The following is a 26357-nucleotide window of genomic DNA, read 5'->3' on the forward strand; positions in this document are numbered from 1 at the left end:
GCGACCTTCAAGCTGGTGGGATTTTTGCTCAAACCAGATGAGCCCGCGCTCAAGCTGGCGACCTTGGGGTCTCGAACCTGGGTCCTCCGCATCCCAGTCGGGCGCTCTATCCACTGTGCCACCGCCTGGTCAGGCTAGTTGTTTAATTTTTAAACCTGCTGGAAACACACTACCTTGAGCAGCAGATGTGCTGCTTTGGAAGGAGGAAAGACAGATGAATGGTCACATTCTTCCTTTGTGTGCAGTAGACTCCTGCACACGGAAGCAGCAGCTTCCTTTTTGTTTTTTGTTGCGATCATTCTCCATGAAAAGGGTAGACCCTCACCCAAAATGTGGTTATGATCACACACACACACACACACACACACACACAAGAATGTTTGATAACTTACATAAGGAGGCTTTTCTGCGGACAGCAGGGCAGGCCTCCGAAATGGCTTGAGAGAACCCAGAAAGCATTCTGGTTTGGGTTTTTTTTTTTTTTCAGAGACAGAGAGAGAGAGAGTCAGAGAAAGGGACAGATAGGGACAGACAGACAGGAAGGGAGAGAGATGAGAAGCATCAATCATCAGTTTTTCGTTGTGACACCTTAGTTGTTCATTGATTGCTTTCTCGTATGTGCCTTGACCGCAGGCCTTCAGCAGACCGAGTACCCCTTGCTGGAGCCAGAGACCTTGGGTTCAAGCTGGTGGGCTTTTGCTCAAACCAGATGAGCCCACGCTCAAGCTGGCGACCTCGGGGTCTCGAACCTGGGTCTTCCGCATCCCAGTCTGACGATCTATCCACTGCGCCACCGCCTGGTCAGGCTGGTTTGGGGTTTTGATAGCGTAGCCACAATGAGGGTTCCCATTTGCAAGCAAGGACTTGGAGGGAACAGCCAGGATTTCTTACCAGCTTGCCCAGATCAGTGGCCACAAGGGAAGAGGTAGAGGTGAGGTGAGGCCTAAAAGCCACAAGCCATCAGCCATCTACACAGAGACGACATCTTTATGCACAGTGCGTGGCTTCGGAGCTCCTCACGAATAGTGTAGTGTTCACAGTGTTTGTGCATTGTGCATTATAAAATAATACATACCACTCTTAAGCATGTATATTTGTAGGTCTAGATGTCACGCACTGCAATTTAACTGAGGGTAGGACTTCTGCAGCGACGTCTGAGCTGCGTCCTGTTTCAGCATCTGCAATTGACAGCTGGCCGGAAACCAAGCCCCTCGTTTACACTGCGAAGGACAGGCCAAGCTCAGCGGTGCCAGGGCGCAGGAACCCAAGCTGCCAACCTCCGTCGGCTCCTGATTTCCCTTCTTTCCTTTCCCCGCACCAGGCCGGAAATTCATACCATCGAGAGGCCGGGCGGCACGGAGCGCCTAGAGCGGAACCGGAAGTTTCTAGGGCGGGGCCTGGGCCAACTTCCGGCCGTGATGTGTTGGAGCCCGTGCGGCTTTGTCGGAGGTCCTGCGGGACCGGCGGCCGGGGCTCTCTATGCGGCTGCGCGTACCGTCTTCTCGCCGAAGAGCGCCAGGTGAGTGGGGCGTTCCGGGCCGCGGGCAGAGGCGGCGACCCTCTCCAGGTGGGCGGTCGGGCTGAGCGCGGCCCGCCCCGCACGGGTGTCCCGGAGCCTGGGTGGGCCTCGGGGAGCTGGTCGCCCGGCAGCCGTGAGTCACGGCCGACCCGCGCGCAGGGCTGCCAGTCCGGCACCCGGCCCAAAGCTTCTTTCCCTACGGGACGTCCTGTGGTTCGAGACCTCTTCCACCGGCTTGGCTCCTTCCCCGGTTCCAGGACCACCCGTCCGGCCACGGAGGCTCCATCCAGCTTCAGCGTCGGGGGTTGCAGTTCTCTCGCCTCCTATCCTCTGCGGTGGCCCGAGGGTGGGGACAGGGATGGGTCACTGCTGCTGCTCTCCGCCGGCCTCCTCCGCCTGGAGCCCGAGAGAGCTCTCCAGATGCTGCTGGGAAAGTGAGTCTCTGCGTGCTGCAGGAGGTGCCCACCCGCCAGGGCATCGACTGGGCACTTAGACAATTTATGCTCCATTTTATCCAGCCGATGCTCTATATGTTACAACAGGAGGGTGGGCCATGTCACCGCGTCTCGTGGAACCAGAAGTCTGGTGTTATTTTTAATTCCTTTTTGTTCGTTTCTTTTCTTTTTTTTTCCTGATCATCAGTCAGGTAGATATAGCTCCTTCAGGCTTCTTTATTTTAATTTAATTTAATTTTTTTACAGAGACAGAGAGAGAGAGAGGGATAGATAGGGACAGACAGGAACGGAGAGAGATGAGAAGCATTAATCATCAGTTTTTCGTTGCAACATCTTAGTTCATTGATTGCTTTCTCCTATGTGCCTTGACCACGGGCCTTCAGCAGACTGGGTAACCCAGGGGTCGGGAACCATGTTGGCTGAGAGAGCCATGAACGCCACATATTTTTTTTTTTTTGAGATATTAACTTTTAATTTTTTAATTTTTTTTAGATTTTATTTATTTTAGAGAGGAGAGAGAGAGAGAGAGACAGAGAGACAAGGTGGGGAGGAGCAGGAAGCATCAACTCCCATATGTGCCTTGACTGGGCAAGCCCGGGGTTTTGAACCGGAGATCTCAGCGTCCAGGTCGACGCTTTACTCACTGTGCCACCACAGGTCAGGCAACGCCACATATTTTAAAATGTAATTCCGTGAGAGCCATACAACGACCCGTGTACATTATGCATTATCCAATAAAAATTTGGTGTTGTCCCAGAGGACAGCTGTGATTGGCTCCAGCCACCCACAACCATGAACATGAGTGGTAGAAAATGAATGGATTGTAATACATAAGAATGTTTTATATTTTTAACATTATTTTTTTAATTAAAGATTTGTCTGTGAGCCAGATGCAGCCATCAAAAGAGCCACATCTGGCTCGCGAGCCATAGGTTCCTAACCCCTGGAGTAACCCCTGGCTTGAGCCAGCGACCTTGGGTCCAAGCTGGTGAGCTTTTTTGCTCAAGCTAGATGAGCCCGCACTCAAGCTGGTGACCTCCAGGTCTTGAACCTGGGTTCTCTGCGTCCCAGTCCCACGCTCTGTCCACTGTGTCAGGCTCCTTCAGGCTTCTTTAAATGAAAGAGGAGCAATTTTAAATTTCCTTGCCAGAAGGAAGAGGAGCTAAGCAGAAAGGGAAAGATGGCGGGTTTTTTTTTTTTTTTTTTTTTTTTTAGGTATATGTTTATTCAAAGCAGGTCCTATCTGATTTTGAAAACGTCTTCCAAGTTAAAAAAAAAAACTTATGAAAATTATAAAGAGGTAAAAATGGGCACTAGATGTAGACCTGGATTTGAATGTTAATTCTGTCACTTACAGTTTAGTGACCTTGGCTTGGGCACTTGACTGTCTTAGTCTCGTTTCCTCATCTGTAAAATAAAGTAAAATCTGCCTCATCAGGTTTGAAGGACTGTTTGAAACAATGCAGGTCCATTGGCAAGCACTATGCTTGGTTATGGTTCAAGGGGCCCTAATAAATAGTGCCCTTTCATCCCTCCTGTTCTGACCCCCTGAGGCACATGAAGAGTGAAATGTGACCTTTCTTCTGGCCAGAGGCTGGAGCAACAGTGGAGTTCCTCAGGCTGCCTGCCAGTTAAGACAGGTTTCCTGCCTGTTCACGGGCAGCACAGGCTGGCTGCAGCCTCTCCTCGGACGCCTGCCCCCAACACTGCAGGCTGGTAGTAGCAGAGCAGACTGCACCCTGTGCAGGAGGAGGGGCTGCGTGCCTAAATGTTGCACACCTTTCACTCGGCTAACTGCACCTCATGGAACACCCTCTTCCTGCCAGGGACAGACGCTCCCTCCAGCACCTGGTCCACTGTAGGGACTCTGAGTGCCTGTGATGGTGACACACCCCAGAGCATCCGGTACATCTCTGTGATGAACCTGAAGAATGCGGGGATATAAATGGGAAGGTGTTGCAGGTGGACGGGCACAGTGTGATCCCATCTCTTGTTGGAAATTGTGCGTGTGAGTGAGTGAGGGTATGACTGCTTAAGAGGCCTGGGTGAATGTGTAGAAACACCTAACAGTATCTGTTTCAAGCTTTTCTCAACTAACAGAAACTTACCTTTATATCTTGAAAAATAACCAGCTAAAATTAATTCTAAACAGGAGCAAGATTTGTTTAAAGCAAGTTGGTGGGCCCTTAACTCAGAAGAACGTTCTCAGTGAATGCCACTAGGCAGGGGTCATCTATGTGGTGTCACAGGGCCACACCGGGTGGGCTGCTGCTGCAGGACCAGGGTTGCTAGGCCAGCGGGCAGATCTGGTGCTCAGCTTCTCACTGTCGCTGGTGAGTGGTGTGTGGTGTGTGGGTTCAGTTCCCTTTCCATCCCAGGGAGCCCTGCAGCGAATGGTCAGGTGGTCTATTAGCCTTTTCAGCGTGGGTTCAAGTTGCTGTGTAAGATTCAAAAATGGTGTTTCCACCCAGAAACTTGGTTTCTCATGTCCCTTCTCACAGGCCGGTGGTGGCTGTGCCCCTTATCCTCCGGGAGAAGAGCCCTGGGCACACATGCCTCCGTTCCTGTTTCCCTGCTGGGCCTCAGTCACAGGGTCCCAGCTCGCCTCAGGGGACTCTGGGAAATGTAGCCATTGGCTGGGTACCCTGAGCCTACTGAACTGTCAGGTGGGACTGCCGTCACTCAGGAGGCAGGGTGCGGGGCAGTCTTCAGCCTCGGTCTGTTTACCCCCGTGGTGGGCAGCCACCCTGTACTGCCCTTTGTCCAGTAGGCTCTCTGGTGGCGCCGGTGCCGCTTCACAGAGTCCGAGTGCAAACCCAAACAGTCCTGACCTCCCTGTGCCATCTTTGCCACTCAGGGGCACAGTGGGTGACCAGGTCGCTGCAGAGACATGCCCAGCTGGCAAGGGGAAGAGTCCCGGACCAGCACAACGCCAGTCCTTCGCTGCAGTGGTTCCCAGAGGAACCTGCAGACGTGTCCTGACAGGGTCCACTAAAGCTGAACAGTGGTAGGACGTGTGAGTCGGCATCACACGGCCAGTGGGCACCCTGTCTACCAGAAGACAGGGCGGGAGTCTTGATGGCGGCTTATTCATAGCCCCAAACTAAAACCTCTGCTCAGGCCTGGGAAGGTGGAACGTGAACTCTGAAGTGTCCATGCAGGAGAACACTGGGCACCAGTGGGGAGAAGGGACTTCTAGACCCAGTATTCAGTGTTAGTAGATAAGATACCTTTTTGGGGTGAAAAAAAGTGTTCTGGAATCAATTAGATAGTGGTGATAGTTCCACAATATTAGAAATATTCTAGAAAATGCTGACTCATGCACTTTATTTATTTATTTTTACAGAGACAGAGAGGCTGACTCATGCACTTTAAAATAGTGAGTTTTATGGTATGTGAAATGTGTTTCAAATGAAAAAAATGGTACCTGACCAGGTGGTGGCGCAGTGGATAGAGCGTCGGACTGGGATGTGGAGGACCCAGGTTTGAGACCCCAAGGTCGCCAGCTTGAGCGTGGGCTCATCTGGTTTGAGCAAGGCTCACCAGCTTGACACCCCCCCCCCCCCCCCCCCCCCGTCAAGGCACATATGAGAAATCAATCAATGAACAACTAAGGAACCACAATAAAGAATTGATGTTTCTCATCTCTCTCCCTTCCTGACTGTCCCTCTCTCTGACTCTGTCGCTGCCACGAAAAAAAGAGAAAAAACGGGCCATTTGAAAAGCAGACAAAAGAGAACATACTATACGATTCCATACAAATAAATTTTAAAGATGGGCCCAATTCACACAGGCATCCCCAAACTGCGGCCCCCTGAGGTCATTTATCCAGCCCCTGTCGCACTTCCGGAAGGGGCACCTCTTTCATTGGTGGTGAGAGGAGCACTGTATGTGGTGGCCTTCCAACGGTCTGAGGGACAGTGAACTGGCCCTGTGTAAAAAGTTTGGGGACCCCTGACCTAGAGTAATGGCAGTGGTGAGCCCCCCAGGGGGGGGCGCCTTTCCAGGGACGTGCTCTGTGCTGTGCTGCTGGGGCTGTGGTTCCCAGGCGTGTGAGGGGACTTCAGGAGGATGTGTGCACTTGACGCAGACTGTAGCTCAGTTAACAGGAACCACATTGGAAAGGGTGTCCTGTGGTGACTGCAGGGACCTGTCACCTGGTGCCTTTGGGCGCATCGTTGTACTTGGCGGTCACTGAGGATATGGTTTTGCAGTGGCCACCTTTTTCCCACTAGTGCAGCTTGAGGGTAAGCAGCGACCCTGTGGCAGCGTCTGGACAAAGCTCCCTGGAGGTGTGCGTAGCTGAGGACTCTCAGGTGACGAAGAACCTGTGAGAAAGGCAGGGTTGGGTGGTGGGATCCAAACAGCCAGCCGCGGCGATCCCAGGGGCTAATGGCCAGGCATTGCTGGTGTGAGGAGGCCCTCCAGGGTTCCCAGACCCTAACGTGCACCCTCCCAGCGGTGGTCGAGGGATTTTGCAGCTGTAATTTAAGTGCCAAGTCAGCTGCCGTAGGAGCCCTTGGGAGGCCAGGTTTTCTGCATCCATCGCAGAACAGAGGGCAGAGGGGGATCAGTGAGTTCCTGCCTGGAAGATGCAGGGGCCCCAAGAAGCTGACTGCATGCAAGGAATCAATACAGCCCTACAGCTGCTGGGGACTGGCTTCTGCCAACAGTCTGAGTTTAGAAATGGGTTTTCTCAGAGCTTCCAGATGAGCCCTCAGCCTGGGTGACGTGTCTGACCCCGAGCAGTCATGCTGGGCTGGACTTCTGGCCCACAGCACTGAGGTGACGGGTATGCTGTTTTGTGCTGCCAGACTTGTGAATTGCTGTTATGCAGTGACGGATAACTTTATGTAGGCCTTCTCGGGGAAGGGCATGGCTTTGGGGGAGGCAGATTTCTGCCTGATGCCCAGAGACCACCACTGTCTCCATCCACTAGGGGTTGGTTCTGTTGTTGAACTTTATATAAATGGAATCTTACAACACGAACTCTTGTGCCCAGCTTCTTTGTTCAGTGTTAAATCTGTGTGATATCCTGTGCTCGTGTGTGTTCTGTTCTGTCTCCTTGCTGTACGCCACTGCCGCCACTGCCCGTGGGACCCTTGTTGGTGGAGTTTGGTGTGCTTGTCAGCAGTGCTGCTGTGAACATCCCCACCTGTGTAGGGCAGGCCTGGTGTCAGCGAGTAGATGAGGGGGTGGGTTTTAGTCACACGTGGAGGTGTTTGCCTTAGACAGGATCAAGGACAGTGTAGCCCATGTCACCAGGAGGGCGCGGAGTGGGAACAGACCCAGGTAGGTTGGCAAACGTGGGTGGAGGTGAGCGTGCTCATCTCATGGCTTGTCATCAGCTCAGAGGGAGCAGGGAAGGCTGGGCTTCTGAGAAGAGAACAGGAAGCAGGAAATGGTCTCCTAGGAGAGTCAGGGCCATGCAGGGACTGCTGGGAGCTCTCGGGGCTCCCTGAGGCACGGCGTTATGAACGTGGGGAGTCAGGGCCATGCAGGGACTGCTGGGAGCTCTCGGGGCTCTCTCGGCTCTCTCAGGCACGGGGTTATGAACGTGGGGTCAGGGCCATGCAGGGACTGCCGGGAGCTCTCGGGGCTCCCTGAGGCACGGCGTTATGAACGTGGGGAGTCAGGGCCATGCAGGGACTGCTGGGAGCTCTCGGGGCTCCCTGAGGCACGGCGTTATGAACGTGGGGAGTCAGGGCCATGCAGGGACTGCTGGGAGCTCTCGGGGCTCCCTGAGGCACGGCGTTATGAACGTGGGGAGTCAGGGCCATGCAGGGACTGCTGGGAGCTCTCGGGGCTCCCTGAGGCACGGCGTTATGAACGTGGGGAGTCAGGGCCATGCAGGGACTGCTGGGAGCTCTCGGGGCTCCCTGAGGCACGGCGTTATGAACGTGGGGAGCTCAGCAGCAATGCAGACAGATAGGAAGCAAGTAGAATTCAGGGTTTTCCCACATAAGTGTGATAGAGGAAGAAAAGGCAGGGGAATCAGGATCAATATGCAAGAGAATGGGGTTAATATATAACCCCAAATGTCTATAATGCCACCACTGACCATGGGATCGTAGCCGGGGAGGAGGGAAGGGAGGACATGAGGAATGAGGGACAGTAAAGAGGTGGTAAGGCGAACAAATTTGTTTCTTTGGAAATGTCTTGACTGACAGTCCACAGCATATCCCTCCCCAATGGCCACCGACCAGTGTCCCCTGGAACTGGATGATGGAGCCCCAGAGGCCTTCCAAAGTGGGGGCGGCAGTTCGGGGGTGAAATGAGCACTGTGGTGGCTGTATACTGGGTCCGGGTGTGGGCAGAGGACACACTTTCCTCTCTGTGGATGTCTGTTCTGCCCACCCCCCCTGCTCTGCTGGGTTCCTGTCTGTCAAAGAGGGAGAGAGATGACCTTACTGTTTTATTTCAGGTTCTGACGTAGGAGCTGGCCATGGGAAAGTGACTCGGGAGCCTCACGTGAAGTTTCCGAGAACGGAAATCTGCATATGACAGTGTCAGAAACACTCGCAGTGATGGAAGCCCCGGGCCCCGAGTCTGGGAGGCCCTCCGCACCTGGAACAGGGGAGCTGTTGGGAGACCCGGAAGGGCGGAGCCTGCCCAGCGCCCTGTGTCAGGAGGGGGGTTTCAAACAGGTGACAGTCACGCACTGGAAGATCCAACCAGGAGAGGCAGCCCAGGTGGGAAGCGAATCAGGAGGCCCAGTGCTGAGCTCCAACCTCCTACTTCAGAGAGAGCTCATAGGAAGGGAAGCCCACCCATGCGAGAGTTGTGGCCAAAGCCTCCCCTTGACTTCAGATCTGGTTAGACATCGGATTTCTCATGCCGAGGAGAAACCTTACCAATGTGACCGGTGTAGGAAGGGCTTCGGCCAGAGCTCCCTCCTTGCCGAGCACCAGAGCGCTCACCCTGGGGACAGACTGTATGTGTGTAATGCCTGTGGGAAGGACTTCCCTCACTACGCAGATCTCCTGGAGCACCAGAGCGGACACGCTGGGGAGAAGCCCTTCAAGTGCACACAGTGCGGAAAAGCCTTCTGCCACAGCTCAGACCTGATTCGCCACCAGCGCGTGCACACCCGCGAGAGGCCTTTCGAGTGCAAGGAATGTGGGAAAGGCTTCAGCCAGAGCTCACTGCTCATTCGACATCAGAGAATCCACACGGGAGAAAGACCCTACGAGTGTAATGAATGTGGGAAGTCCTTCATCAGGAGCTCCAGCCTTATTCGACACTATCAGATCCACACTGAAGTGAAGCAGTACGAGTGTAAGGAATGTGGGAAGGCCTTCCGGCACCGCTCGGACCTCATCGAACACCAGAGGATTCACACCGGAGAGAGGCCCTTTGAGTGTAACGAGTGTGGGAAAGCCTTTATTCGGAGCTCCAAGCTTATTCAGCACCAGAGGATCCACACTGGGGAGAGGCCTTACGTTTGCAATGAGTGTGGCAAGCGCTTCAGTCAGACGTCCAACTTCACCCAGCACCAGAGGATCCACACTGGAGAGAAGCTCTACGAATGTAACGAGTGTGGGAAAGCTTTCTTCCTGAGTTCGTACCTCATTCGACACCAGAAAATCCACACTGGCGAGAGGGTGTACGAGTGTAAGGAGTGCGGGAAAGCTTTCCTCCAGAAAGCACATCTCACCGAGCACCAGAAGATCCACTCCGGGGACAGGCCCTTCGAATGCAAGGACTGTGGGAAAGCCTTCATCCAGAGCTCCAAGCTGCTGCTCCACCAGATCATTCACACTGGGGAGAAGCCCTACGTGTGCAGTTACTGTGGCAAGGGGTTTATTCAGAGGTCCAACTTCCTCCAACACCAGAAAATTCACACCGAAGAGAAACTCTATGAATGTAGTCAGTATGGGCAAGATTTCAGTTCTACTCCAAACTTTAAAAATAATCCAGGTGTTCACCAAGATGGACTCCCCTTGAGTAAGACCCCTGTACGTTTGGGGGAGAAAGCTGTAAGTCAGGGGGAGCACACAGCTAACTTATAAAGTAGGTCTCCAGCTCTGCGTGATGTTTGGAAGCCCTCATTCAGGTGGCTTTGAACACATCTGCACTTCCCAAAGCCACGGTGGACAGGGCTGCTGTAGGAGAGGGCTGCTGCCTGCTATCTGTAGCCATGCTGGACTACTGTCCTCAGCTAGGAACCCACGTGTCCTCAGGAGAGCCACCTGACTGGACAGCTGACTCGAAGCCGGGACAGTTTAGGGCTGGGAGATAAGTCTCGAAAGGTTTCTACACTTTATTGCACAATTACATTTCATCCTTGAGGTAAATCCCCCCTTTGAAGGAGAAGAGCAGAACTTAGAACAAATTTTGATCTATCAAAAACGTAAGTTGAGTAACTTTCGTATTTAAAACCACAGGTTGCTTCCCTGTGGTCCTTAGGAGCACCCTCTCCTGCATCGTAAGGCCCTCCGTTTTCTGGAGACTCCCCTCCCGACACCGAACCCCCTGCCATGTAGTTGGCATTGCAGCAACACTGCCTGATGCCCCTTTACCCAGACTGCCCCCGCCCCGCCCTTGTTTGGATGTTCTGTCCACACCCGCTTAGCTCCTGAGTGGAGACCCGCCCCCTCTGTGCCGTCAGTCAGTTCTCACCTCCAGTGCTGCACTTTTCTGTGTAAGAAGTGTTTCTATATACAGTGGGGCCTTGATACGAACACACCAACACACGAGTTTTTTAAGATACGAGCTGTGACTCAGTCGTATTTTTGTTTGAGATCCGAGCAAAATTCCAACATATGAGTCGTGATTTGGGAAGCTGCCGCTAGTTGGCGCATGGGTCCAGCATCGGCAGTTTGATACACGAGTTGACTGACTTACGAGCTTAGTTACAGAATGAATTAAATTTGTATTTCAAGGTACCCGTGTATATGGCTTGTTCATTATTCCACTGTTGATTCTTGAAGGACAGCAGTCATATCTGATTGGTCCCTGTGTCCCTGGTGCCCAGCACAGGGCAGTAAAAAGCACATCCCCAATTGTGTAAGTGGTGTCTCTCCTACGTTGTTCAGAATACTGCTACTTTAAAGCTTCTCGATTTTGTTGTCATTGTTTTGTCAAGGATAACCTACTGGTCTGCTGGAAATACCTCCCTTAGCCCTGTGATGTGTCCTGCTCACCCTGAAGCTAGAAGTCGCAGGTGAGGGCCGGTGCGAGCCCAGTGCTCTTGTATCTGCCGTCTTTAGAGCTCAGCCGTGACCACGTGCTTGCTTTGGGGAGCACCCTCTTCACGTAGTTGTCTGTGCGTCTTTCTAGTTCACTCCAGGGGCACAGGGTCCCAGTGCACTGCAGAACTTCTGGTCTTAGCCGTTCCAGGGTTAAACTCAACTGTTCTTATCCCTTCCCCTGTTCTCTGGCTCATTTTGTCATTTATTTGAAATGTGCTGACCTGTAAGAACCGGTCCTGAGTTCTGGGGAAACTGATGAGGCCAGCATCCAACCTGATGTCGCTCCAAGCCTGATGGAGGAGACAGGTCATGGTACAGTGAGCAAAGTGTGGAAGGAGCCATGTCCCCGGCTGTGTCGGGCCACAGGCAGGAAGGACTGGGGCAGCTTCGCAGAGGAGGGGCACTTGACCCGGCCTGCTGAGACCAGCAGCCCTCTGTGAGCTAGAGAAGGAACGAAGAGCAGGTCTGAGCGAAGGAGCCATGTCCCCGGCTGTGTCGGGCCACAGGCAGGAAGGACTGGGGCAGCTTCGCAGAGGGGCACTTGACCCGGCCTGCTGAGATCAGCCCTCTGTGAGCTAGAGAAGGAACGAAGAGCAGGTCTGAGCAGAACCAGGTTGCTGCAGGTCCCTCCTGGTTCAGAAGCGAGTGAGTTTTGTTCCAAGCGGGTAGCTGTCTAATGGGCCTTTAACTGTTGCCTCTGGATTTCCCTTATCTGAACATTCACCAAAATAACCACATTTGAAATTGTACAAAACTTTTTTTTTTGGCCCATAAGGGCGTATTTTGAGTTCTTAATAAATTCCAGCAACCCAAGAAGCCTTGAGAGACGAACTAGTTCAGAAAGGGCCTACAATACTCTGTCTGGAGAACCTGCCATTTGAAGTGTAGACACAGTTCATCAACTTTGTTGAGGTCCCATTTCCACACAGTAAAATGCCTACTTTAAGTGCAGAGGTTTTTTTTGTTTGTTTGTTTTTTGTTTTTCATTTTTCTGAAGCTGGAAACCGGGAGGCAGTCAGACAGACTCCCGCATGCACCCGACCGGGACCCACCCGGCATGCCCACCAGGGGGCGATGCTCTGCCCCTCTGGGGCGTTGCTCTGTTGCATCCAGAGCCATTCTAGCGCCTGAGGCAGAGGCCACAGAGCCATCCTCAGCGCCCGGGCCATCTTTGCTCCAATCTCCAATGGAGCCTTGGCTGCAGGAGGGGAAGAGAGAGACAGAGAGGAAGGAGAGGGGGAGGGGTGGAGAAGCAAACGGGCACCTCTCCTGTGTGCCCTGGCCGGGAATCGAACTCAGGACTCCTGCATGCCAGGCCGACGCTCTACCACTGAGCCAACCGGCCAGGGCCAAGTGTAGAGTTTTAACGTACACCTCAGGAACCTCCATCATAACAAAGTAACATCTGTGTCACCCAAAAGGTTCCCTTTTGCCCTTTCTCAGTTCCTCACAACGCAGATTCAAGAAACCCCTTTCAGCTGGTGTAGATATGAATGGATGATACGGTATTTGATCTTGTGTGTCTGACTCCTTACACTCAGGCATGCTGTAAAGACCCAATCCAGTGTAGTTAGGTGTTGGAGTAGCTGTTTCTTTACCGAGAGTCATCTGTTATAGAAATTTGAGTTTCCAACTTGAACTCTTACAAATAAAACAGCTATGAGCATTTGTGTAAAAGTAATTATCTGGACATGCCTCTATTGGGTAAATGACTAGGAATTGAGCTGCGGAGTTATAAGATAACGTTTTTAACTTTATAAAAATATTGCCAAAAACTTTTACATACCACCATTTTACAGTCTCGGTGTAAGGTGATCCTGTTTCCGGTGGCACCGCTGTTCCATGAACAAGGGCACGAACACGTCCCCTCTAGGCAGGGTGTTCCAGTCCACAAACCAGGTCCATGCCCCCGCCTAGCTGTTCATGGACTGCAGTCCCTCCTGGGCACCCCTTTGGCAAGTCCCTGGGTGGCCGCAGCAGTACCCTCTGTGGAAGGAACCAGGCAGAGGCCCCAGGAGCAGCAGTGTCAACCCTGGCTGCGGTTCAGAATCACCTGGGTGCCTGAACAGGCCCCTGACGGCCCCACCAGAGCCCAACCTGATTTAATTAGTCTGGGAAGCCTCTACAGGCACACTTTCATCTTTGATTAAACTAACTGAAATAATTGTGGATTCACATGCCCTTGAGATTGTAATACAGAGAAATCCTGCGTTCAGTCCGGATTCCCCCCCCAATGCCAGCATCCTGAAGACCAGTCACAACTGGGAGACGGACGCTGATGTTGCCAGGATACAGAACACATCTTTTGCAGGAATACCTCCCATGTTACCCTCTTAGAGCCGCACCCACTTTCCTTCTGCTTCCAACCCCTCCTTCTTGACTGGCAACCATTAATCTCCGTTTCTATAATTTTGTTGTTTCAAGAATGTTATACAAATGGCATCAAACAGTATGTGTGGACATGATCTGTTGATACCAGGTGTCTCCAGCATTCCCATGTATAAGATCTGGCAGTACTGGCACGAAGACAGACATCAGACCAATAGGATAGGACAGACAGCCCAGAAATAAACTTTCATCTATAGCCAAATGATTTTTGACCACAGTGTCAAAATGGAAAAGACAGTCTTTTCAACAAATGGTGTACAGAGAACTGGGTCTCCCTATGTGAAAGAATGAAGTTGGGCCCTTAACTAACACCATACCCAACAACTAACTCAACATGCATCACAGACCTCAACTTAAGAGTTAAAACTAAAATTTCCAGACGTTTGACATTGTATTTGGATTTCTTGTATATGACAATAAAAGCACAGGCAACAAAAGCAAAAATAGACATATGGGACTTCATCAACATTAAAAACTTTTGTGCATCTAAACCACTATCAACAGAGTAAAAAGGAAGTCCACAGAATGGGAGGAAATATTTGAAAATCACATATCTGATAAAAGACTGATGTTCCAAATACATAAATAACTCCTGAAACTCAAGAAAAAAAAAAGGACAAGGGCCTTGACTAGACATTTCTCCAAAGAAAACATACAGCCTGACCAGGCGGTGGTACAGTGGATAGTGCATCAGCCTGAGACGCAGAGGACCCAGGTTCAAAACCCCGAGCTCACCAGCTTGAGCCCAAGGTTGCTGGCTTGAGCAAGGGGTCACTAGTTCTGCTGTAGCCCTCCAGTCAAGGCACATATGAGAAAGCAATCGATGAACAACTAAGGTGCTGCAGCGAGGAATTGATGCTTCTCATCTCCCTTCCTGTCTGTCTGTCCCTATTTGTCCCTCTCTCTGTCACACACACAAAAAAAGAGGATATACAAATGGCCAATAAGCACATGAAAAGATGCTTGACATCATTAATCACTAGGGAAATGCAAATCAAAACCTCGATGCAATTCTACTTGATACCCATTAGGATGGCTACTCTCAAAATGAAACAAAACAAGTGTTGGTGACCAAGCAGAGAAACTGGAATCGTGGTACATTGCTGGTTGAATGTAAAGCAGTACGGTTCCTAGGAAAAACAGTATGCCAATTTCCCAAAAAGTGAAAATAATTACCATTTGATCTAGCAATTCCACTTCTGGGTATACACCCAAAAGAATTTTTTTTCTTTTTTTACAGAGACAGAGAGGGACAGATAGGGACAGACAGGAACAGACAGGAATGGAGAGAGATGAGAAGTATCAATCATCAGTTTTTCGTTGCGACACCTTAGTTGTTCATGGATTGCCTTCTCATATGTGCCTTGACCGTGGGCCTTCAGCAGACCGAGTAACCCCTTGCTCGAGCCAGCGACCTTGGGTCCAAGCTGGTGAGCTTTGCTCAAATCAGATGAGCCTATGCTCAAGCTGGCGACCTTGGGGTCTCGAACCTGGGTCTTCCGCATCCCAGTCCGACGCTCTATCCACTGCGCCACCGCCTGGTCAGGCTCTTTTTTTCTTTTAAAGATTTTATTTATTGCCTGACCAGGCGTTGGCACAGTGGATAGAGCGTCGGACTGGGATGCGGAAGACCCAGGTTCGAGACCCCGAGGTCGCCAGCATGAGCCCAAGGTCGCTGGCTCTAGCAAGGGGCCACTCAGTCTTTTGTAGCCCTGGGGTCAAGGCACATATGAGAAATCAATTAATGAACAACTAAGGAACTGCAACAAAGAATTGATGTTTCTCATCTCTCTCCCTTCCTGTCTGTCTGTCCCTATCTGTCCCTCTCTCTGTCTCTGCCACACACAAAAAAATTAAAGATTTTATTTAGTGATTTTTAGAGAGGAGAAAGAGAGAGGTGGGAGAAGGAGCAGGAAGCATCAACTCACAGTTGCTTCTGTCTGTGCCTTGACCAGGCATGCCTGGGATTTCCTGCCTGTCACCTCAGCGTTCCAGGTCCACACTTGATCCACTGCGCCACTGCAGGTCAGGACATTTGCCCTTTTTTTTAATTTTCCATTTTTATTTCTAAGTGTGGTAAAATACACATAATATAACCATTTTTTTTTTTTTTTCATTTTTCTGAAGCTGGAAATGGGGAGAGACAGTCAGACTCCCGCATGCGCCCGACCGGGATCCACCCGGCACGCCCACCAGGGGGCGATGCTCTGCCCATCCTGGGTGTCGCCATGTTGCGACCAGAGCCACTCTAGCGCCTGAGGCAGAGGCCACAGAGCCATCCTCAGCGCCCGGGCCATCTTTGCTCCAATGGAGCCTCGGCTGCGGGAGGGGAAGAGAGAGACAGAGAGGAAGGTGCGGCGGAGGGGTGGAGAAGCAAATGGGCGCTTCTCCTGTGTGCCCTGGCCGGGAATCGAACCCGGGTCCTCCGCACGCTAGGCCGACGCTCTACCGCTGAGCCAACCGGCCAGGGCTAATATAACCATTTTAAGTGTGCAGTGCAGTAACATTAAGTATGTTCACATTGTTCATTTAAAGCTCAAAAACTCTTTTCATTTGGGCAAATTCTGAATCATTACATATTAACCACTTCCTGTCCCCGCTTGGTTCCTGCCCTTGACAACCATCTGTATTTACGAAAATGACTTCCCTAAGTGCCTCATAAAAGTGGATTCACACAGTATTTGCCTCTTTGGGACTGGCTTCTTTCGCGTCCATCTGGAAGGCTAAGGATCCCAGTTCTAAACCCCCTCGCTTGCCCAGTTAAGTCACATATGACAAGCAATCAATAAACAACTAAAGTGAAGCAACTATCAGTTGATAGTTCTCACTTGACCCTCCTCCCCTCTCTGTAAAATCTTAACCTCCCGGTGGGGCTCAGAGCGCCCCCTCCCCTCCGGCGCCATGGAGGTCAGAGATCAGGGCCCACGTGCGGCCAGGGCCCTGCGTCCTGTACTCTAGGGAGGCGGCTACCAGCCCCCTGCAGAAGCCCAGGCTGCACTAGGGTCCTAGGGGGATGGCACCAGCGGAGGACCCCGGCTTGGGGAAGGCTTGGGGGCGGGGTACCTGATGGAGAGCGGAGGACCCTGGGAAGGCCCGCGCCTGAGCCCGGTTTAGTCCTCCAACCTTAAGCGCCCGGACCCCTGCTGGGGATGCAGAGCGCAGGCGGCCAACGTCTAGTAGCCGGGTGGAGGGGGAGGCGCCGAGGCCCGAATGTGGAGGTCACGTCTGGGGTGACACCAGGGCCACGGGGCGGTCGCGAGGGTGGAGCCCACGGTCAGAAGGCCACACACACCACGCCGGAGCCGAGCGGCCGCGCGCACCACGGAGACGAGCGCCCTAGAGGGGCGAGCGCCGCTTCCGGCGGCGAGAGACGCACTTCCGCTGGGGAAGTTTATAAAAGCGGCGCCGCGGGCGGGGAGGCGGAAGAGTGCTGCGCGCAGCGGGCCCGCCCAGGCCCGTCTAAAGCGCGGACTGCGGCTCTCCGAGAGGGCCCACCTGCCCCTCGGCGTTGCGGCCCGGGGTCTGAGGGTCCCGAAGCATCCGTCTTTGGGCCTCCGAAGGCCGCCCGTGTTCTCTTTGCTGGCCGGACGCTGCCGGTAGCCCCGACCACGGTCCGCGACTGCGGACTGGACCTCTCTTCTGCAGCGACCCCGCCAGGGAGGTGGTTCTCGCCATGTGGGGCCGCTTCTTCCCGCCCCAGTCCCTGACTCACAGCGGCCGGTGTTCCTCGTCTTCCCGCGTCTTCACTGTCCGTCCCCCCCACCCCCGGCCCTCGTCCCACCTCCGCTGTCAGTGGGGGTTGCCCTGCGCCCACCCCCGTGCTGCCTGGGCCGCCTTCCTCCTAGCAGGTGACTTACCCCAGCGCTCAGTCCCCAGACCTCCATCACCAGTCTGCAGTCCAGGACTGGTCGCCGCCGTCCCGTGGTGGCCGGCGGGGGCTCGCTTTCCGCGTCGTCGGAGGGCGTGTGTGGGTGTGGCAGGTGGCACCCCGAGGCCGGCACCTCCCCTTCCGGGATGGAGTGCACTCTGCGCGTGCGCGAGCACCTGTCTTGCTGGTTCTTCGTGACTCTACCCCCCCTCACCCCGGTCCACTTAACCTGTCGCAACTCCGGGCTGCATCTCCCGCTCACTCTGTCTCCCCAGCACGTGTCCCAGCTGAGTGGGCACAGCTCTCCGCTGCCCGGCAGGCTGCCCGAGGACCCAGCCCTCGGCCCCCAGCACCCCCTTGGGAGAGTCCCACAGCAGTGGCTTCATAAGTCTCTGACCGTCTGCCCGATTCCTAATTCTTTTATGGAGCCAGGGCTCTACAGGCTAATTGAGAGAGCGGCTCCGTGTCCAGGGTTCCACTGGGAGAGAAAAACACCATCATCAGGGGATGCTGTGTGTTGAGCTCAGTGATGGGATTCAAATAATTTAACAACTGGTTCTTTGCCCTATTTAAGTATGAAAAAAACCGATATCCTGAAAAGTAGTTTATTATTTCATTTAGTGTTCTTAAATAAGAACATTAAAATTTTTTTTTGTCTGTGTAACAGAGACAGACTCAGAAAGAGAGACATAGCGGCAGACAGGAAGGGAAAGAAATGAGAAGCATCAATTCTTTGTTGGGGCACCTTAGTTCATTGATTACTTTTTTTTTTTAATTTTCTTTTTAGATTTTATTTATTCATTTTTATTGGAGAGAGAGAGAGAAGAGGGGAGGAGCAGGAAGCATCAACTCCCATATGTGCCTTGACCAGGGAAGCTCAGGGTTTCGAACCTGCGACCTCAGCATTCCAGGTCAACATTTTATCCACTGCGCCACCACAGATCAGGCACCATTGATTACTTTTTCATATGTGCCTTGACCAGAGGGCTACAGCAGATGGAGTGACTCCTTGCTCAAGCCAACGTCCGTGGGCTCAAGCTGGTGAGCCTTGCTCAAACCAGATGAGCCCGCCCGGTGTCGCAGTCTGACGCTCTAGCCACTGCGCCACCGCCTAGTCAGGCAAGAACATTTATTCTTAAGAACATTTGTTCTTATTTAAAAACAATAAATGAAGTACACAAAACTAGATTGTCATAAGTTTTAAAATATTAATGAAAAAAATATTAAATAATACCTGACAAAACCAATAAAATTGTTATTTAGAATATTTACATATTGCTTCTTGATTGGCGTTCTCACTTGCAATTTTTTTTCACCTATAGATGGAATGAACATTACTATGTGCGCTTTGAATACGCTGTTGTACAGATGAACATTAAAAAAGAGTAGGGGGGCCCTGGCCGGTTTGCTCAGTGGTAGAGCGTCGGCCTGGCGTGCAGGGGTCCCGGGTTCGATTCCCGGCCAGGGCACACAGGAGAAGCACCCATCTGCTTCTCCACCCCTCCCCCTCTCCTTCATCTCTGTCTCTCTCTTCCCCTCCCGCAGCAGAGGCTCCATTGGAGCAAAGATGGCCCGGGCGCTGGGGATGGCTCCTTGGCCTCTGCCCCAGGCGCTAGAGTGGCTCTGGTCGCAATAGAGCAATGCCCCGGAGGGGCAGAGCATCGCCCCCTGGTGGGCAAAGCGTCGCCTTCTGGTGGGCGTGCCGGGTGGATCCCAGTCAGGCACATGCGGGAGTCTGTCTGACTGTCTCTCCCCGTTTCCAGCTTCAGAAAAAAAAAAAAAAAGAGTAGGGGGGCCCTGGCCGGTTGGCTCAGTGGTAGAGTGTCGGCCTGGCATGCAGGAGTCCCGGATTTGATTCCCGGCCGGTGCACAAAGGAGAAGCGTCCATCTGCTTCTCCACCCCTCCCCCTCTCCTTCCTCTCTTTCCCTCCCACAGCCGAGGCTCAATTGGAGCAAAGTTGACCCAGGTGCTGAGGATGGCTCTGTGGCCTCTGCCTCAGGCGCTAGAATGGCTCTGGTTGCAACAGAGCGATGCCCCAGATGGGCAGAGCATCGCCCCCTGGTGGGCATGCCGGGTGGATCCCGGTCGGGCGCATGCGGGAGTCTGTCTGCCTCCCCGTTTCCAACCTCAGAAAAATACAAAAAAATACAACCAAAAAAAAAGAGTAGGGGGCCTGACCAGGAGGTGGCGCAGTGGATACAGTGTCGGACTAGGATGCATAAAACCCAGGTTGGAGACCCCAAGGTCGCCAACTTGAGCGCAGGCTCATCTGGCTTGAGCAAGGCTCACCAGCTTGAGCCCAAGGTTGCTGGCTTGAGCAAGGGGTCACTTAGTCTGCTGTAGCCTCCAGTCAAGGCACATATGAGAAAGCAATCAATGAACAACTAAGGAGCTGCAACAAAGAATTGATGTTTCTCATCTCTTTCCCTTCCTGTCTGTCCCTATCTGTCCCTCTCTCTGACTCTGTCTCTGCCACAAAAAAATAAATAAATAAAAAAGAGTAGGGAATGTAAATTTGTGATTTCCACACTGGGCAGCCGCCCACCTTAGAGAGAACCTGGATGACAAGTGCCATTTCAACAACCAGTTTGCCAAACTCAACAGAAAATTAGGTATTGGTTCTGCCAAACTGGTGCGAACCGGCTGAATCCCACCACTGGTTGAGCTCAACTGGGAGCTGAGAAGTGGGACACGGGACCTCGCTGCAATTCCTGAAACTCAGGTCTCCCCTGCTCCTCCCCCCACCCCATGGGGTGGCAGCCACGCTACTGTACAGTGCGCTGCTCTGGTGAGCGCCAAGTATGTGTCCTGGAGATGTGTTAGGAGGTGCAGGCAGGCCAGCCTGTGCCTCCCGTGGAGCCTGAGAGGGCAGGTGCTGCTCTGTGGAGACTCTGGGCTGGGTCTTCCAGGCCTGGGGGCTACATGGGATCATAGGGTGATGCTGAGAGCCCGACACCCCTGCTCTGAGGGTTTCCACGTGTGACCTTGAGCAGGAACTTTACCCCCTGTGCCTTCTTGCACTTTGGTATTACTGGCCTGATTCTAGTGCCTCCGTCCCTCAGATGAGGTGACAGTTGCAACTGTCATTTTCAGCTTCTCTCAGATCCAGCATATGTGTGAACATGAGATGAGCTGGGAAGACACTGGGTTGTGTGGAGCCCCAGGGCAGAGAGGGTCTCGGGTGCCTGGCTGTCAGGAAGCTTACAGCCTGGAGGGTGAGTGGGTCAGAATTACACAGCCTCTTACAGAGCTGCAGGGCTTCCAAACGCCGGTCCTGGGCAGCCCTCCCATCCCACGGGCCGGGCCTTATTCCAGCAGCAGACCTGAGTTTAGAGCATTCTCTTTTTTTTTTTTAATTCTGAAGCTAGAAACGGGGAGAGACAGTCAGACAGACAGACTCCCGCATGCGCCCGACCGGGATCCACCTGGCACGCCCACCAGGGGGCGACGTGGAGCATTCTCTTTATACTAACTGGTGCGCTTGCCCCTGCACATACACCGTATGGGGAGGTCCAACTGCTTCAGCCAACGTATACTTGTACACTCACTGTTCCACCACGTTGATAGAGCAGAGATGATGGAACTGTGACTCATTTGGGTGAACACAGAGTCCATTTTCACATTTCCACTATTTGGAGTTTTTTTTTGTTTTGTTTTTGTTTTACAGAGACAGAGAGTGAGTCAGAGAGAGGGATAGACAGGAATGGAGAGAGATGAGAAGCATCAATCATTAGTTTTTCATTGTGCGTTGCAACACCTTAGTTGTTCATTGATTGCTTTCTCATATGTGCCTTGACCGCGGGCCTTCAGCAGACCAAGTAACCCCTTGCTGGAGCCAGCGACCTTGGTTTCAAGCTGGTGGGCTTTTGCTCAAACCAGATGAGCCCACGCTCAAGCTGGTGACCTCGGGGTCTCGAACCTGGGTCTTTCGCATCCCAGTCCGACGCTCTATCCACTGAGCCACTGCCTGGTCAGGCACTATTTGGAGTTTTAAATCATCCATGAGCTACTTCTTTAAAAAATAACCGGGGTGACATTGGTTAATGTTTCGTGTGTACAATTGTACAATCATCTCTGTGCTCCACTGTGTGCTCACCACGCAAAGTCTGGTCTCCTGTCGTCCTGCACTTGACTCCCTCCCCCTCTTAATTGCTATGTGATTCTTTTTTTTCAATTTTACTTACTGCTTTTAGAGAGAGGAGAGAGAGAAGGGAGGGGGAGGAAGAGCAGGAAGCATCAACTCGTAGTAGTTACTTCTCGCACAAGCCTTGACGGGGCAAGCTCAGGGTGTGGAGCCAGTGACCTCCGCGTTCCAGGTCGACATGGTACCCATGGTGCCACCACAGGCCAGGCCCGCCCTGTGCTTCTGGATCACTCCCACACCACTTTTTTTATTTTGATTTTTTAAATAATTTTTAAATTTTTATTCATTTTTTGAGAGGCAGGAGAGAGAGTGAGACAGAGAGAGAGAGAGAGAGAAGGCGGAAGGAGCAGGAAGCATCAACTCCCATATGTGCCTTGACCAGGCAAGCCCGGGGTTTCGAACTGGCAACTTCAGTGTTTCCAGGTTGACACTATTCACTGAGCCACCACAGGCCAGGCCCACGCCACTTTCTTAAATAAATCCGTAATTACGCTGAAAGGAGCTATGACACGTTTTGTAGCTTTTCTTCTGTTTTGCTGGCCCATTCTCAGGGCCCCCAGCCTTAGCTAAGTGACTGTTTTTCTCCATGGGGCCAGGAAACCCCCAGGAGAGACACTGTCATCAGCAAATGGTAACTCCCGACCAGAGCCACCATCAGATCCCCGAGGCCAGAGCCAGTTTGGGAAGAGCTTCATTCTGAACTCGGACAACATGCAGCTTCCTGGCATGGCGGCTCTGCAATGCAGGGTGTGGGGGGTGTGCTGCAGGCCCAGCCAGGCACACAGAGGGGCAGACGTTCATTTGTGACAGCTGTGGCTAAGTCCCGAGCCAGCCGGCCCCTGGCTCGCCAGACAGTCCACATGAGAACCAAGTCCTTCCTGTGTTTCAAACGCAGCCAGACCTTCAGGTGGGTCTCAAACCTTCCGGGCACCAGAGAAACCACACAAGGGAGAAGCCTGCTGCTGCGAGGTCCACACTGAACACCAGCCCGTGCGGCCCCTGTGGGAACACCAGCCCTGTGGGAAAGGCTTCAAGCAGCCAGACCTTGTCTGGCACCAGCTGGTGCGTGGCGGGCAGAGGCCTTCCTGCTGTGTGGACTGCAGAAAGGCCTTTTGCTTCAAGGCGCACCTCTGCTACCACCAGACGTCCACAGTGGGGAGAAGCCCTATACTTCTGCCCACTGCAGCAAGGTGACCCAAGGGCTTCAGTTTCCACCACGCCAGGAGGTCCTATAAGTATGACCACTGCGGGAAGGCTGCCAGCACCTGGGCTTCCTCACACAGCATCAGAGAGCCCACGGGGGGGGGTAGGAGTGCCCCACAGCTCGTGTCTGCGTCTGCCGGCACTGCGGTAGCAGGTCGCTCCTTCCTAACGTGGTAGGAAGAAGCCTTCTCAGTCCTAGCACTGCAGGAAAGCCACCAGTGGAGCTCGCCAGATCTCCCGAGCGGTCCTACCAGGAACACTGTCTCCAGCAGAAACAGGTCCAAGGGGTACACCAGTCCCCTGTACCAGCAGGTGATCCAGAAGTCACAGGCTTGAGTCCAAGGTCACTGGTCTAAGCCCAAGGTTGCCAGTTGGATCCCTGGTCAAAGCACATACGAACAAACGTATGAGAAACAAATCAATGCACACCTAAGCGGAGCGATGAGTTGATGCTTCTCTCTCTCACTCTCCGTCCCCCCTCCCCCTTCTTGTCCCTCCCTCCCTCCCTCCCCTCCCTCCCTCCCTCTCTCACTAAAATGAATAACAATTTTTTAAAAAAAAGAATCAATGAATGTATAAATTGATGTTTCTTCCTCTTTCTCTAAAAATCAATAAAAAAGAACACTTCAGATTAATAAGAGTTTCAATTCACAAGAATAGCTAGTAGTTCTAACCTCGTATGCAACTAATAATTGCTTCAGAATGTGTAAAGTCAATACATGACTATAAGGAGAAATTGACAAATACTCTGAGTGATATTTCTTAGGAGCAGCAAGGCAGGAAACGCCAGAGCGACGTGAGACCGTGAATGTGTGTGTGTGTGTGGGGGGGGTGTCACACTTTTATTAACAATTGCACTCACCAAACACGCATCCCGCGCACCGGTCTCTCCCTAACCTATCCTTCCTCGCCCTAGGTTCAGGCTGCAGCGTCAAAGTTCAGTCTCCTGACCGAAGGACGGGAAGAGGCCGAACTGGGGACAGGCTCAGCAGAGGCACTGATGTTCTCTGAGGCTTCACGCAATGAGGGCCGCGAAGAGATCCGGGAGCCAGAGCGGGACGGGATAGACGACGGGAGGCGGGAGCCCGGTCGCGAGGGGCCCCGGGATGGGGCCCGTGAATGTGCCTTCGGAGAGGCCAAGGACGGTATCCTGGAGCCCACACGCAACGAGATCCACGACGGGATCCTGGAGACTCCGCTCAAGGACATCGCCACCGAAGAGACCGGAGAGGGGTTCTGGGAGGTTGTGCGCGACTGGCCTGTGGGGGAGGCGCTGGACCCCGGGAGCGAGGTGGGCGGCGGCGGTTGCCACAGCGCCGGGCCCCCGGCTCCCCGGCGCAGCCAGCCATGCACGCGCGCCAGGTCCCGCGTATCCCCGTGCTCGCGCCTCAGCTGCTCACGCTGCTCCAGCAGCTGGCGCCGAGTGTCCAGCAGCAGCTGGGTCCGGCGTAGCAGCCGAAGCAGCTCCTGCCGCAGCTTTCCATTGTCCGTCCTGATGGCCTGCGTGTGCGCGATCAGCGCGCGCGCCGCCTCTCGCTCCGCGCGCCGCGCCAGGGAATGCACGCGCTGGCGCGCCTCGCGCTCGAAGGCCGCCTTGTCCTCGAGGAAACGCCGCTTCGCGTCGTGGAGCAGCTGCGTGTGCTCCATGCGCATATGCAGCAGCTGGCGCTCCAAGGTCCGGATCCGGGCCAGCTGCTCCAGCTGCAGCTCCTGCGGCGGTGCGGGATCAGTGCCGGGGAGCGGCACACGCCCAGCCTAGCCCAGCCCGCCCGGCTCCCCACGCCAGGTCAGCCCACGGGCGCGCGCGCACTGGCCTTGTAGGGCTGCAGCTCCTGCACCTGCTGTGCCATCTGTGCCGCGCGCGCCTCCATCTCCAGCAGCTGTGCGTGCACCCCGTCCTCGCGCCCGTGGTAGAGCGACTCCAGATCGGCCCGCTGCCACTGGACCTGCGTCAAGTCCAGGCGGTTCTGCTCTTCCAGTCGGGCGATGGCGTTGGCGCTGCGCTGCGCGCGCGCGCTCACGTAACTGGCGAAGAGCCGGTTCTCCTCGCGCAGGCGCAGCGCCTCGCAGTCCAGGAAGTCGTTCTCCTGCAGCACCAGGTCCACGTGCCGGTCGCAGGCGTCCAGCTGCTCCGCCAGCGCCTTGTACTCGCGCTGCAAGTACTGCGCGCTCTTCGACAGCTGCGACTCCGCGACGTCTGCAGCCCCGGCCAGTCCGCGCCCAGCGCTCTGCCCGCCGCGCTTTTTCTTGGATGCCATGGGTCCGGGCCTGGGGCACGGGGACGCGTGAAGGAACCGTCCCCCGGCCGCGCCTCCACCTCAGCCCTTTTCTTCCCCAGCCTGAATATTCTAATGGGGTGGGATGCGTCTCGGGGTGATGAGGTTGGGAGGGGGTGGGGGGCAGAATCAGGTGTATGGGGTTAATCAGAGGTCAAGACAGTGTAGCCAACCTTTACTCGTGGCCTCCTTGGGTACCTTGGCCGTCCATCGCGGAGCTCCCACCTTGAGTAATGTTGGCAGTTCAGCCCACACAGTCTCCATGGAGACAGAACTTAGTCGCCTTTCCCCACTATCACTCCGTTGCTTGGGCAACGGCCTTAACTCCTGACCTCTCTCACTCAAGTTGGTGCCTGACATCCTTGTGTGCGCCCCGCCCAGGTCGGATGGAGACAGGGAGGGGGACTTCGACCTCCAGAGGACGACGGCCCTGGACTTGCTTCTGAATCGACCAGACTAAGCAGCAGTTCAAGTAGTCCCAATCTCCACCTGCCAGACTTGATTTAGCAGATTGATTTCAGAGCCGTGGTAATTCCCTCAAACGGCCGGACGTACGAAACTTATGGGAGAGCCTCTTAAAATAAGGAACACAACGGAGGCATTTTTCTCCTTGTAAAAAAATGTATTTTGTAAAAACAAGATGACAGATTTCAAGACAACACAGAATCTCCGTTTATTTTAATAAAATATTAAAGAAATGTTGCCCATAAACTAAAACAGGACCTCGGGGTTTGGAACCTGGGCTCTCAGCATCTCTTGTCAAAGCTCTGTCCACTCCGCCGCCACTGGTCAAGTGACATAAACTTGTAATATTGGTGCCTAGTCATAGAAAATTAATGAAAGACTGACTAGAACCAGGGGAAAAACAAAACCGAAAAACCTTGGACCTGCAAGTGGGGGCTTCACCGAGGCCATTTGGGATGCTGTCTTCTAGCCACCTCTGAAGGTCCAGCTCCAAAGCCAGGCGTTACCTGTGACGTTCCTTCAGGGTCTGGCATTTACATACCAGGGTCTCTGCTGCCAGGGGCAGCCACTTTCGCCCTACACCTCACCACCCCCCAGGGCCTGCCTGGGGCCACTGTCCCCAAGGGACAGATTGCTAAACAGACTGCAGAGAATGGAGAACTATTCCCATGGCTGGTCTGGTCCTTCTCAGACTGACCCTGTGCCTCCCGGGCCACCCTGTCCCTCCTGGGTTCCTGAGCAGCACACAACTGTCACAAGGGAGTGTCTGGGTCAATACTGGCCTTTTAGTTTTTGTTGCCAGTCGAGGGACTTGATGGGCAGAGTAAGGTATGCCCTCCCAGGA

The 26357-nt window shown here is 53.5% G+C and overlaps 2 protein-coding genes across 2 annotated transcripts; one reads left to right on the top strand and one right to left on the bottom strand.

Annotated features, from left to right (window-relative positions):
* Positions 1-1400: 1400 nt before the first annotated feature.
* Positions 1401-10717, top strand: ZNF623 (zinc finger protein 623). Its single transcript, XM_066379660.1, has 2 exons — positions 1401-1519; positions 8399-10717. Exon 2 carries the CDS (start codon positions 8475-8477, stop codon positions 9984-9986), a length of 1512 nt encoding a protein of 503 aa, XP_066235757.1. The 5' UTR covers positions 1401-1519; positions 8399-8474; the 3' UTR covers positions 9987-10717.
* A 10687-nt stretch (positions 10718-21404) lies between these two features.
* Positions 21405-26101, bottom strand: CCDC166 (coiled-coil domain containing 166). Its single transcript, XM_066379710.1, has 3 exons — positions 24587-26101; positions 23635-24482; positions 21405-23151 (listed from the first exon to the last, which is right to left on the bottom strand). The coding sequence occupies exons 1-2, from the start codon at positions 25028-25030 to the stop codon at positions 23691-23693; spliced, it is 1236 nt and encodes a 411-aa protein (XP_066235807.1). The 5' UTR covers positions 25031-26101; the 3' UTR covers positions 21405-23151; positions 23635-23690.
* Between the last annotated feature and the right edge of the window lie 256 nt (positions 26102-26357).

This window comes from Saccopteryx leptura, chromosome 3 (genome assembly GCF_036850995.1).
Source record: "Saccopteryx leptura isolate mSacLep1 chromosome 3, mSacLep1_pri_phased_curated, whole genome shotgun sequence".
In the NCBI taxonomy this organism is placed as follows: domain Eukaryota; kingdom Metazoa; phylum Chordata; class Mammalia; order Chiroptera; family Emballonuridae; genus Saccopteryx; species Saccopteryx leptura.

Bases quoted from the DNA above. Each gene is read 5' to 3' on its own strand.
- ZNF623 (XM_066379660.1), top strand. From the start codon at position 8,475: ATGACAGTGTCAGAAACACTCGCAGTGATGGAAGCCCCGGGCCCCGAG.
- CCDC166 (XM_066379710.1), bottom strand. From the start codon at position 25,030: ATGGCATCCAAGAAAAAGCGCGGCGGGCAGAGCGCTGGGCGCGGACTG. The intron at 24,483-24,586 runs GCCAGTGCGCGC...GCACCGCCGCAG, and splicing joins AGGAGCTGCAGCCCTACAAG to GAGCTGCAGCTGGAGCAGCT.